This window comes from Amblyomma mixtum, chromosome 9 (genome assembly GCF_055824585.1).
Source record: "Amblyomma mixtum isolate Tamu chromosome 9, ASM5582458v1, whole genome shotgun sequence".
NCBI lineage: Eukaryota > Metazoa > Arthropoda > Arachnida > Ixodida > Ixodidae > Amblyomma > Amblyomma mixtum.
In genome coordinates this window covers 17,778,215-17,791,825 of record NC_143020.1, presented here as the reverse complement: position 1 = coordinate 17,791,825, position 13,611 = coordinate 17,778,215, and the positions used below count along the sequence as shown (strand labels likewise).

Genomic DNA, 13,611 nt, shown 5'->3' with positions numbered 1-13,611 from the left:
ACATGGAGCTGATATGGGTGCCTGCCAACTCTGGGAATCCAGGAAATGAGGCCGCCAACGCTTTAGCCCAACGTCCTCTCAACCGGGCACCGGCGGCCTCCAACCTGGGGTTCTCGCGGGAGCGCATGCACTCATTCAGTGAAATGACGCAGGCCTGCAAAGCCGAGCGTCGGCTCTACCCTCCACCTCGTCCCTCCCTCGACAATTATCATCAGATACTTTGGAGGCGGCTCCATACACGCACTTTACCCTCCCCTTATATACGCTTGCGCTATTGCCAAGTGTACATAAACCCCTCCTGCACCCTCTGCCACCACCCCAAAGCCACTCTCGACCATATCCTTTTCCGCTGCCCAGCGGATCCTACCCCGCGGGGCCGGGAGCACCTTACCACTTGGGAGGCTTGGGAGACCCCACTGCGTTTTGAGGAACCGGCTAAGCAAGCCATCGCCACAGGCCAAGCTGCCAGCGTCATGAGCCTCCGGGACATGAACTTTTGAGTGCAGTGGGGCTGTCCCAAACTCCCCTGTTGCGAATAACGTTTTCACCACCACCTACATTTCCTTTCCTCAAAAACCAATTTACCGACGAGCAAGGCGTACCGCCGAACGGGCGATGGCATTCTGTGGACACCCTGGTACCGTGGCAAGACCCTGTCGCGTTCCACTCTTAGAGGCGAAGCTTAACATCTTAACCACACATCAGTGACACAAGCAGCAGCACTGCGCTTAAGACTTTCGCCTCACAGCACTTTAGGTCAGCAAAGTGCCTCCCCTGTATTTTTTCATCGATAGAGTTAAAATGGGCAGTGGCATTGACAAGCCTCTGCAGCGTTTGACAAATGCTGGCTATCCGTACCTGATGATTACCGCTGTGCGCAAAAGTCTGGTGCAAAAGATGAAACGCACCTGCATTGAAGAAATGCAGACTAAGCAGAAAGAAAAGAAGCCTGTTGCTGTAATTCCGTATACGCGTAAGTTGGCCCACAACATCAAGAAGGTCGGTGGCCGCTTTGGTGTGAATGTCGTGTTTTCATCACCGTGCATGCTGGCTAAGATTTGCCCCATGATGACAAGGTGACCCCAGATATGCGCAACTAAGAATCACATACGGTTGTCATTTATGAGGTTCCGCTAAAATACGGATTCGTCTACGTCGGTAGGTTCAGTAGGATACAATGCATCTGCAGGAGGGTAGCAAAGAGGTGCTGCACCCCTGCTGACTTCACAACGTACAGAAATTACAATTGTTCGCTGCGCTGCCGCATTCTCCGGTAACAGCTCTATTACTTGAAATGCTGTCGGAAAGCGAAAAACGAATTTCGCAGTCCGAAAACAATAATTTTAGTGAATGAAGTACTGACACAACTTCCATGCTTCATTCAGTCATTCACTTCAGGCGCCAAACGTACATGAAAGCTGACAGTGACGCAAGTTGGAGGCGTTGCCATAGTGTGAGGCGAACAGCAATGCTTTCTGCGGTCGCAGTAGCCGCGCTGACAGACATGTGTGTTTTACAGACGTGCCCAAACCCAGACGCGGACCACGGACAGCGCAGTTGTGTCAAGGGACGCTGTTGGAGAGCAGTGAGCATAATGTTTTATTTTTAGCTGCGAAAGACACCGATTAGTGAACGCTTGGCGACTTACTCAAAAACGGCAAATTCTCCGAGTGCACGGGCGCAACTTTACTGTTTCTTTTCAGGATCCTCCTTCGATCATTCGCTGATGTCATAGGAGAGTGTCGATCATTGGCAGGTGGAGGAAATGCGTCGCTTGGTAGCCGAAGGCAAAATCTAGGTGGGCAAAGTCCGCTTGCGGTAAGATGTTGTTGAAGAGCAGCCTTGAGCCCAGCCTCTCTGCGAGGCTAGCCACGTCGTCTGGGTCAGCGAGTGCGTCTCCTTTGGACGAAAACAGAGCCACGGGAACGGTGATGCGCTCCAGAGGGTAAGCAGGAGGCCTCGTCTGAAAAAACAACCACATCCGAAGTGTTACATTAAGCAAATCGCTGCCTAAGAAGAAAAAAAAAGATATGAACCAAATGAATACTTAAGACTTGCAAAACAAACAAAACAGCACCAATCCAAAACCGTGACATTTACTGGTTCATATCTGAGAAGCCTATCTCTTTCTTCGGTAAATTTTTTCATGTGGTGCCAAGTATGTCGCCCGATTGGTCATTGCTTAAATGACGGATTAAGAGAACACGGAAACAATGCCTGAATTACATTAGGCAAGCTAGTGATAGCATGCAAATTAGTTCGGGATTTGTACCCGAAATCTATTGAGAATGTTTCAGCAACAAATTGTAGTAACCTTTGGGTTCCTGAAAATTTTATAACGCACGCGAAGCGAGCATGCGTGCAGGGGTACAGTGCGAAGCCTCCAAATTATGAATGTCGTCGCCTTACCAAGACAACGTCGGAAACGATTTTACAAGATCGCGTGTTGCAGCACGGCATAGAGCATGACGCTGGCGGTGTTCTTTGGAGTCTAAAAAAGATTGTGTCGGCTTCGTTATACGAACTCGGCCATGCACCAGCTACAAAGCTCTCAGAACTAATATTCGTCTGGAACGCACCTGCTATAGAGAAAGTAGATTAGCTTTCAAGATGCTCTTAAGAACTTCGAACGCACTGAAGAGGGACCAGGTACCATTACCACTTAAAGTGCGAGCTTGCTTGGTAAGAATACACGCCATACTGGTAGAGACCATGGCTTCAAGCTGTTCTTTTTTCTTTTCGGTATTTGCAGGTGCAGGGTACATCACAAGCTTAGTGTCCCGCGGACGTTCTTATATTCACGAACGTGCAGGTATGGAACTGCATGTGAGCCTTAGGCCCTTATGGCAAGTGCGTTGTCACCAGAAAATGATGGCAAATGCGTTGTCACCAGAACACAAGCGCTGACAAGACAGCGCTTGTTTTGTTTGGTTTGGCTAAGAGGCTATGAGGGACGCCGTAGTGAAGAGATCCGGAAATTTCGACCTCCTGGGGTTCTTTTGTTCGTCCGTTTTCTGGCTACGTGGCCGTCCTTCCTTGTAAGCCCTGAATCAACTAGGCCGAATCGTCACTCTGCGTTGCCATCGCGCTATTTGTGCTTACACAAGTTGTTCCTATCGATAGCCTTGTACAAGAACTGATATATTAAGTAGCTTTCTGAGTGAGCTAAATGCAAGTAAATCTCGTACCAAATGCATAATTTCAAGAAACATTTCAAAGATATTAGCGTGCCCATTATGACAGTTTCCCCAGCAAAGAAAAAGCACATATTTACCGAAACCCATGATACGAACATCGTGGAAGATATATTAAAATTATTTGCTTTTAGGAGTTTCAAAGGCTGCAAATTATCGTAAAATACTTTTCCTCACCTGTCCATAGCGCTTCTTATTTTCCACGTGCCCGTAGTCGTACATCACGAAGTTCTTAGTTGTGTAGAGCTGAAATTAATTCATGTTAATGTTAACAAGCCACGAACAAAAACGTGTTGCGAAACGTGCTATCCTCAAACGCCCTTTTACACATCAAAGAGTCTGTTAAAGGGGGTGCGGAGGACTTTACGAGAAAGTGGTATCATCTGCAGGTATGGCTGAGCGTAAATTTTAGATTGGGTGTTCACAACCCCAATTTGGAAAAGAAGTGTCTTTCTTTTAATATATTCTCTGGTAACCCTCTCTTATATTCATCTTGGCGTGAGTAGACATGTTTTTGACTATCAGGAAGTAATCACCTTCACGGAGAAAAGAAAAACTTGTCAGGTACAGCCGGTCATGCAAGCTGTCATTTGTTTCAACCCTGGGGAAGCTGGAAATTGGCCTTGAGTTCGCTGAATCGTTTTTTCTCATGCAGTGACCGGTTGCATAATGAACGCATGTTTTAATGCATAATGTATATGCATAAAATATGCAGTTTTATGGGGTAATCCAGAAAACAAGTTTCAAACGGTAGATGAGAAGATTATAATTTATACACACGCTCTCGCAGCCACTCAGAGTTTCACTTTCACTTTCATTTATTGAACCTTTAACGGTTTCTGAGCATCACATAATGCTGGGGAAGGAACAGTGTGCAACATCATATTGATACCAGTTCAACAATGAGATAATCAAACAAAGAAGAGGAACGAAGAAAAGCAAAAATCATGACAAGATACAGTAGCACGGGATCCGATTATTTGGTAGGGTCAAAAACTATACTTAAAACACAGCTGACTCGCTAAATTATTGCGAAACATTTCTCGATCTGTGCACGAAGCAATATTATCAGGCAGAGCATTCGATCTGGCTGTTCAGTCTGGAAGATCCAAGCATGCCGTGAAATTCAAAAGAACCACAATTTCTTGCATGTCCTAAGACTACGCCGTAGCAGCCATTATATGCGTAGATACGGGACCGCTTAAAGTTTTCTGCACTTATTGTCAAAAACACACTTCGTTTGTTTTCTATGACAGCCTTAACTGATATATGCATGACAAACAACTTCCGCAAGACTTCGCTAGGCATGGGAAGATTATATAATTTTTATCAGCATGCTAACAGGGTACATAAGAAAATTACACAGTTGCCTCAGAAGTATTTTGGCAAACGCATTCGATTGCTTTCCAATGGCAGTCTTAACTACTCAGTGCTATCGCAAGGCATACTTTATAAGCAAGATTTTGCTACGCATACGAAGGTTAGACCATTTCCGTGAGTATGCTCATCAGAGTGCAATGTTCCGCAGTATCCTCACTATCGAAAGTGATGAACTATAGAAAATTCACTCCTGAGGTGTAGTAATGCCGTTTGCGGCAGACCTCAGAACAACAAACTGAGTCGTGTTACCTTTAAACCCAATAACTCTAGTGTAATACTCAACTATTGATCTAAGGCAGTTACGTGCCTGGTTGTAATAAATAAATAGCTCCTGACCGGTATATATATACAATCATCTGTACCATCAGTGTTAAGAATTTCGAAAACGATATTCTGATTTTGGCAGCGTCACAATGGACTCGCCCGCTCGTGGCTGACTGTCTCAGCCACACTCGCAAGCAAGCATCACTTCGTGGCCCACGAGTCACATCACGTTATCTGTCCCCATAAAGGAGATCCTCACCGCTGCTCGATATCGTAGCATATCCTGTACGGCCCCGGTCAAGTGCGCCCCAGAGTAACGGAAGCGTTTGAGCGTCGCTGCGTGCGCCCAGCGGGAGTGAACTTTCGATTTGGCGTGCCGCGCAGATAAAAAGTCGGCGTGCCCAAAGGCGACTGGAAACGCGTTTTCGAAATTTTAAAGATAACCATGGCGGTCACTAACGCCGGCCAGAAATGTATGACCACAATCTTGCATGTGATTGCAGTAGTTGAACGTTGAACAATACAGTTCCAGCTTATTACTTCCATTATTCCACTGTATTGAGCGTCCCCCGTGGTCTTAGTCACATTGGGACGTTCAACCCCCCATAAACCAAGCAAACCTGTTTTTCGCGTCCACCACATAGGGGCGCTGTACTTCTCGACCCGTTATAATACATCAAAATACCTATAAATGAGACCTATAGTTTAGTTTCGCTGAAAACTGTGAATCAGCATTTATTAAATTTTACCCTAAAGCCCTGATAAAGCAAAACATAATTCAGGAAACCGCACGGACCCCCAATAGTATGATTATATTTTTTAACGGGATCAGAATCTAGTTGTAAAAAGCAAATGTTTGTTCATACTCTTCGAAAGCACGTATTCTGCTCATACAAGGCCTCCGGAATTGCGCACTGACAGGTAGGCCGAATCATAAAGGTGGGTTTCCCCGAGGAACTGTGGCATCCTTTGAAGGAAGCCCGATAAAAGGGTTAAAAACTGGGGAAAAAGGGTTGACGTTCGAGCGACAAGCTCAAGAGCTGCCCAGATGCGTGTCACTGCCCTACGTTCCTTATTTAACACACCGCCATATAAAGGCGATGGAGAAGCACAATGCATGTTCAAGTTGAACTTGCTGCACCGAATAAACTCGGCAAAACTCTGCAAGGTTGTTATTGAGGCCAGCAGCGAAAAACTGCCTTGCCCAGTAAAACATGAGAATCCAAGCGAGGCCTGCAGAATCAAAGTGGTCTTCAGGACACCACTGTTATGCGGAAATCAGTACTTCGCCTCAACTGGCTGTTGTATCGGTGCTCGGGTAGTCAAGCACAAGGTCACCCTCGAGGATCTGTCGGGATCAGGGCCCTCAGCTTCACACTGTAAACGCCGTATGTATATTTGTGCTCCATTCCATGAAAAGACACCTGCCCTTTCTTTGAATGCACCACGAAAATGGAAGGGCTGGAAGTCTTCCTTATTCACATGAAAGAGAGTCGTGTGTGAGTAAACGCTCTTTATCACATTCTTCATCACTTTCTGCTATTGTGCATGCGGTTTTATGTTTGATCCTCTAAGCACGTTTTCTCTGCCTTATTGGTGTCCATTGTTCCACGAAATAAATTAGTTTACATCGACTATTCGCGGTATCTTTCGGTCTGGCTTAGTCCCTCTTGATATGCACTAGTTGTTATCCCTCTGAATCGAAGCAGCAACTAGTTCCGCCGCCAATAAGAAATGATACTTTCGATATAGGTGCGTCTTCTAAGCTGCCGTACTTATGGAACGAAAAATTGGAGCTTTCGTTTTCTTTACAGGGAGGTCGTAAGTTCAGTTTTCTTTCACGTGCGATAGTGAGCACCATGTTTTATTTTAGTTAAATTAAACACTTATTCGACGCTTTTCTTCGCCCCATATTGATGAACGCAGCATTTGGTCCTTCCAGTCATATACATTAGACATTTCCTGTAGCCTGAAATAAATTAGAGTACATCTATCGTGATTATAGAACAGCGTGAACTTTAGCCAATAGTACTTTATTGTGGTCCTCACCTGGCCAAAGTGGTAAAGGTTCTGGTATGAGGTTCCTATGGGATAGTGGTTCAGATATACCGGCATCCTTGTCTGAAAGAAAGAAACTGTGCTAGAAAATTTCTGACTTCAATCGACGTCGCTGACACGACGGTTAGTCTGGCCACGTTCTGGAGCGCATTAAACTCTTTGAATTCAATATTTATAGCTACATTACCACGCATACATTGCGATAGAGTCCGTGAAAATGGATTTTGAATTGTTCACTTCCCATTTGTTTGATTTTGATGGAGTCAATGAGCCCTGTGCAGCACTATATTTTTTGCGTGTTAGAGTCGCTTTAATACCATGTTTAACATGCTCTTTGCTGGACTGAAGAAGACAAAATATTTTGCTGAACGTTTCTTTTGTACGCATTTCGGCAGCACTCTTCTAGTCATAAGCAACTTTAAAATCTTGCCTTCATTCTGTTTGCCGTGCTATGTACTAATGAACTGAAATCACAAAAAAAGACAAGCAGGCATGAAAGGACAAAAAAAATGTGAATAGAAATTGAAGATAACACAAAAGATGAAGATGAGGCACAGTGTATTGCGTATTGATGAAAAGTTTAGTGTGAATAAAAGAGTAGTGTCGCATATCTTCTAGCATAGCCGCCATTAGTGCAGCAGGAATATATGTACGACATGACGGTGAGCGCTGCTTTCCTGTTTTACCCCTTTTTTACTGGAACATTATGGCACCAGGTGTCACTTCACCCGCAGCGGGTAGCTTAGTCTGGAAAGGTGGAGGAGGAGGACGCTACAGTGACAACTGCAGGTGTTAGCCCTGTATTGTATTGTATTGTGTTGTGTTGTATTGTATTGTATTGTATTGCATTGTATTATATTGTATTGTATTGTATTGTATTGTATTGTCCTGTATTGTATTGTATTGTATTGTATTGTACTGTATTGGGGGTCAGTTTGCTCACAGTACGATGCGCAGGTTGTGATGAGGCCCGAGGAAGAGGAAATAAAGCTAGCTGGTGGCCCAGAGGATCTTTCGCTCGTAAAGATGTAGCCGCTGACGACGACGGCGACGTCGGATTTTCTGCAGAATGGTAACATTATAGCTATTGCGCTGAAAGGCCGCATGCACATGTTGCGTTCTTCATGAAGGCCATTTTATCGTGTTTCCCTTACGAAGCTCAGGAAGGCTTTCAGCAAACGAAGCACTCGAATTATGGACGCCAGAAACAAGGTACTGCACGGGAACCGGTTCACACAGCATGTGCCCATGTCATAATCCACCGCTTGGATTCGTGTGCGATTTCGACTGCTTTATTTACCCTGATCATGAAGTAACCATAAGTCTGGTTTAGCTACATCTAATGCTTCATCTAGTAACCTCAGCATCTCAACGCGACCTCCTCAAGCATCAGTCCCCGTGTCGTCTTCTAGGGCAATTATAATTACTTACAAGGTTTTTGCCTATGCCATCTCGAAGGGAGAAGTCAACGACCATTTCCAACACCCAGGTGCGTCTACAGAATTAAATTTTATTGCTCATATGGGTGGAGAAAAAGTGCTGGGGGTTTAACGTAGTTGAACGGAGAACACGTGCAAAAGCAGGTTTTCATTCTTCAACTGGCGGGGCCAATTAAGCTCCGCCTTGAGAGCAGGAAGCGATTACAGTAGAGGGTGAATGCACGTCTGTGCAGAATTTTTCATTCTCTATTTGACATTCATAAATGGTGTTGAGTTCTCATACCACTACCGCCGTAGTGGCGCGGGGGTTAAGAGGTGTCCCACTGCACTGGCAGGTGGCTGTTTCTATCACAGCCACCCGTAGGCTTTGTGCGACCCATGTTGCTCTTCCCGACAAACCTCTCGCACAGCTCGCGCGACGCTCTTCCGAAGTTACCCGAGCTCACCCGAGTAACTCAGGTAAGCTCGGGTAATTCGGCTTGCTAGGCAACGGCAGAAGATCACGGTTGCTAGGCCACGGCGACTCAAGGTCGTTTGGGAGCCGCACCGCCACGAGCATGCGCGACGAGCAAGTAGTGTTGCATTCGCAACAAAAGATCATTTCTTTCTTAGACGAAGTTTCACTCGCGCTAACGTGATTTGAAATGCGTTTTTATTTGTTCTCTTCGCGTGGTGTGGCGCGCCTTGTGTTCTCGGTGACATGGTAGAGAACATCTTCGCTTTGACCTCGAGGACTCACTTTCGAGCGTTTTGTAAGTTGCGAGACCAACATTGCCTTTGCTAGGCATCTACTCACGCGCAGGTTTGCTGGCTGTTACGAATTTGTGGAGATTGTAAGCGCCTTACCCTGTTGAGTTGCTCTGGACTCGTCAGCAGCGTGATGGCGGGGAGCAAAGAGCACGGCTGTCTGTGAAAGAGCACGCAGAGAAGCGTTGTAAACTCTCTGGGGAGTCTGGGTAGGTAGAAGTACCCACTGTCTCTGAGTCGATCGAGACGAAACTGCGAGAGAGAGAATAGATGCGTTGGATTCAAAACTAACGACTGAGCTCAAGCTTTGCTGTAAAAAACGTGATTCACAAAACGACCTACATTCAGACGTAATACGTTAATGAGCAAAGCAGCAAGTATCAAATCGCCACGAAACCAGTAGTCAAAACAACACCATCAGGAGATCACAGAGGGGAAAGCCAAGAAAAAGAAATCATTTGAGAATAAAACAAGCGAAACTGTTGTGAATTTTCGGAAAGTATGAGGTCGGTAATGGGTTCCACAGTTATGGCCGCGGACACCTGAGGGCGCCACTGCTCTGCTGGTGAAGAAAGCGGATAGATGTGGGCACATGAACAGAAAAGGTACAGCGCATAAGGACCGAGGAAGTGCGAAAGATGAAAAGAGCGTAGTAGCATAATTATTCCGGGAGAAATAGATGAGCATGCGTCACAGGAACAGGTAGGACAGTCAAGGAACACTGCATAGAAAAAAGATTAAAAAAACAGGAAGTGTAACAAACTAAAAAATTCAGGGGGCACTTTGACTGTCTAAAGTGGGTAGAGGCGGAAGCGTTTTCCGCACCATCTTCGCTGTTTCTGTGGCACTGGTGGCGTCACATGTAATTGAGTACTAATTACTAAGTGATGACAAATCACTAATTAATGGTTATTACTGATTAATGCCTGAATGCTAATTAACTGCAAGCTTCGCCTTTAGGAGTGGAACGCGACAGCGCGTTGTAGCGCTGCCAGGGAGACCACCGAACGCCACCACCCGTTCGGCGCGATGCCTTGCGCTTTGAACACAACGCTTTTTGAGAAAAGGAAATGTCGCAGTAATTCTCTGTCATCTCGGTGGACACCTGAACCGCACCGTAGAGGAAGGGAGGAAGTGGGAGTGAAAGAAGATAGATAAAGAGGAGCCGTAATGAAGAAAATGAAACTTGTATTTGAGGAAAGGAAATTACGCAGTAACTGTGTCACAAAATTCAGGGGGGCACTTTTTGACCTAAAGTGTGGTCACTGATGTGTGGTTAAGATGTTAAGCTTCGCCCCTAAGAGTGGAACGCGAGAGCGTCTTGCAACGCTGCCAAGGAGTCCATAGAACGCCATCGCCCATTCGGTTCTACGCCTCGCTCGTCGGTAAATTGGTTTAAATGTATCTGTCTCTCATTTGTCGGTGGACACCTAAACCTCGCCGGAAGGGAATGGAGGAGGATGAGAGTGAGTGAAAACACCGTATTCACTAGACGCGCCTTTGTTCATTCCAAACCATCGAGCTAGCATGGCGGAGTGGATAGCATGCTCGTCTCTCACGCCGAAGACCGGGGTTCGATTCCTTAGCTCGACCAATTTCTTAATCGGCTTTATTTATTTATATGGCCTGACTAGTAAAGCTAATTAGGCTAATTGGGTAATTGAGCAATTAACAAAGCTCAGTCCCACTTACTTGGAGCATCACTATAGGATCCCTTCAATTGGTTGCATGGTTACTAGCCAAAGTACAATTGGCCCCGTTTGAAATTCGCTCACTGTGACGTCACGACCGTTTCCACCAATTGAAAAACGTGACATTTTCTGTCGACAACTGCTGCTTACAACGATGAGACATTAAAGGCTTCCGCCTTAAAAATCTCTGATGATTAGAAATAAGACATATGCGAGGCAGCAGGCACAGATATATTGTCGTAAAATATCAAAACCAAATGTATGATAACTACGCTGCATTTCGCAGAGGACACTGACTTCACTTCAGGGTAAGCGATGACCATGCAATGTTGCGCTGCCTACTCAATTGAATGTTGTTCTTAAAGAAACCTGGTCATTTATAGGTCATGCCTTATGCGTTGAGCGTGAACTTGTCAGCGTGGAAAACCCGATAGCACAGATCGAAGCAACATAAAGTAGCTTAAGTAAGTTCAGCTTAACTCAGCACAGTGAGTGTAGTCAACTGTGACACAGCTAAGTTACTTGGCCGACCCGACCGGTGACGCACTTGGTGCAGCTAAGAGACGATTGAATGATTGCTCGATGAGCGAGCCTTATATCCGTCACATGCTCGTGGCATGTGCCGTTGCTGCTTTTCTCTGTAATCATGCACACGTCCATGGCAACGTTGACGTTCTTAGCTGCGCCGTGACTCAGCATCACGCGCATATGCAGCGGCCCACGATATCTACTTGCGCACAGCCATGCGGTCACGCGGCGGACGTCATCAGGTGGCGTAGAACGGGAGGTACGGGCTTTTGCAGCTGCAGCTGAGAGCACTAAATCCAAGAACAGAGACGACACCCCACTCCCCGAATTAAGCCTCGCTAAACGTAAGTGCAACAACTTTTGGCTGCAAAAGGGATGACCTTTAACAACCAGAAATCCAAATATCGCGCACTGTTGTGAATTCGAATCCCATCTCTGGGACGAAAGCTGTGGCGTTGGTGTCATCACGGTAGTGCGGCCAATATTTCTGGCAGTCGACGCGGCTTCCACGCATGTGCAAGCCAGCCGAAGAAGCGTCACGATGTCAGCGAAAACAATTTTATGTTATGTATTTACAACTGGTTCGTACAGCAACTCAGCGAGGGAACCGACGGCTTCTCCGGACGGGGCTCGCTCGGCGATGGTCGTCGTAGACCTGCTAACTGTGTCTTTTTCTGCACTCCTCTACTAGATCTTTGACCTCGTATACCTGCGGCCGTATCGAAGCACTCCACGAGAGCTTGTCGAGGCTTCTGACACATCAATGCTCCGAAATGGCACCAGCCCATCTGCAGCTGCAGGTTATGTCGTAGTGCAGGTTATTTCGTATTGCAAATTTTGCCGTATTGCAGGTTATATTGCATTGCATCAGACGGCTTCGCGATGGTTCGCATCCTCGGGCGCATCTGAACGTGAAACAAGGAAACAAGGAGCCTGGTTTCAACAGGCAGCCAATTGCAGGAAGTATAACTGAAACAGCGCCTGGATGACTGGATGGAAGCAGCTCCGGTTGGCAATAGAGAGATATCTCAGGAAGTTTTATTTTCACGGTAAAAATAACGCAGTTGTCAGGTTCGTACGTGACAGCTGCTCTATAAATAGACGGACTCAAAGATGGCCCCAGCTCTCGAGACAAGATACGAGTCTTGGGAATGTGGCTGCAGAGCAACCAGCTATGCGGCCATACGCTCGGCCTTCTCAAGGAATCGACCACTCAGGTCGCCAGAATAATCACGCGCGTGTAGCAGAAGCGGAGCGGCATGCGAGAGGGGGATACCCTGCGCCTGGTTCAGAGCCTGGTGGTCAGTCGCGTGGGTTACGCCCTCCCGTACTTCAACCTCAACAAAGGAGAAGTGGACAGTGCAGATACCATACTCCGCAAAGCTTACAAGACAGCCCTGCATCTACCAATGAACACCTCCAACGAAAAACTACTGGCTCTTGGAATTCACAACATCTTCGAAGAGATCAAAGAAGCCCAACTGATCACGCAGTTAGCTAGGCTCCAGCAGACTCCTACGGGGCGCTCGCTCCTTAGGCGACTGAGGCTAGGCGGAACTGCGGAATTCGAGAATCGTACTGCGAGCATACCGGACGCAATTCGCCAGACGCTAAAGGTTCGCTCCCTTCCCAGGAACATGGACCCCAACTTGCATGTGGCCCGTAGGGCAGCCCGGGCGAGGTATGTACAACAAAATCTAGCTACAAAATCAACAACGGTATACACGGACGCGGCTCCGTATACAGGAAGCTCACATAACAGCACAGTGGCGGTAGTTATTGATTCCAACCTAAACGAATTAGCTAGCGCCTCAGTGAGGGATTGCACGGTAACCGAAGGGGAGGAGCTGGCCGTAGCTCTAGCGGCGGTAGCCGGTTATCAAAGCAACATGTCCCTTACCATCCTTACAGATTCGAGAGAAGCGTGCCGTAACTACATGAACGGCCGCATAGGTCGCACCGCGCTCCGGCTCCTCCAGAGCGCGACCCCACCAAAAGTCACAAATAGCATTTACTGCGTGCCAAGACACACCGACATAGCGGGGAACGAACGCGCCGGCGAGGTAGCTCGAGGGTATACGAGCCGAGCTTCCTCCCAATCGGACGATCTACCCGACCGAGTCTGCCCTACGTACTCAGACATTCTCAACTACCATAAGGGGGTACAGATCCGCTATCCGCCGCCTCATCCTGACCTAAATCAACTAGAGGCAGTGTATTGGCGAAGATTGCAGACAGGAACATTCCCAAACCTGCATATCCTTAGCAAGATTTAGCCGACGCAATATCGGGACACTTGCCCGTGGTGTG

The 13,611-nt window shown here is 46.8% G+C and overlaps 1 protein-coding gene across 1 annotated transcript in view; it reads right to left on the bottom strand.

The window, feature by feature from the left end:
* Positions 1-1,729: 1,729 nt before the first annotated feature.
* LOC149328413 (lipase lipl-1-like) overlaps positions 1,730-13,611 on the bottom strand; it is a 60,770-nt gene continuing 48,888 nt past the window's right edge. The window contains exons 6-9 of the mRNA XM_089558991.1: positions 9,182-9,334; positions 6,888-6,959; positions 3,372-3,440; positions 1,730-1,963 (exon numbers count right to left, since the gene is read on the bottom strand). Of these exons, the coding sequence (XP_089415117.1) occupies positions 1,730-1,963; positions 3,372-3,440; positions 6,888-6,959; positions 9,182-9,334 (528 nt within the window). The remainder of the gene's footprint in view (positions 1,964-3,371; positions 3,441-6,887; positions 6,960-9,181; positions 9,335-13,611) is intronic.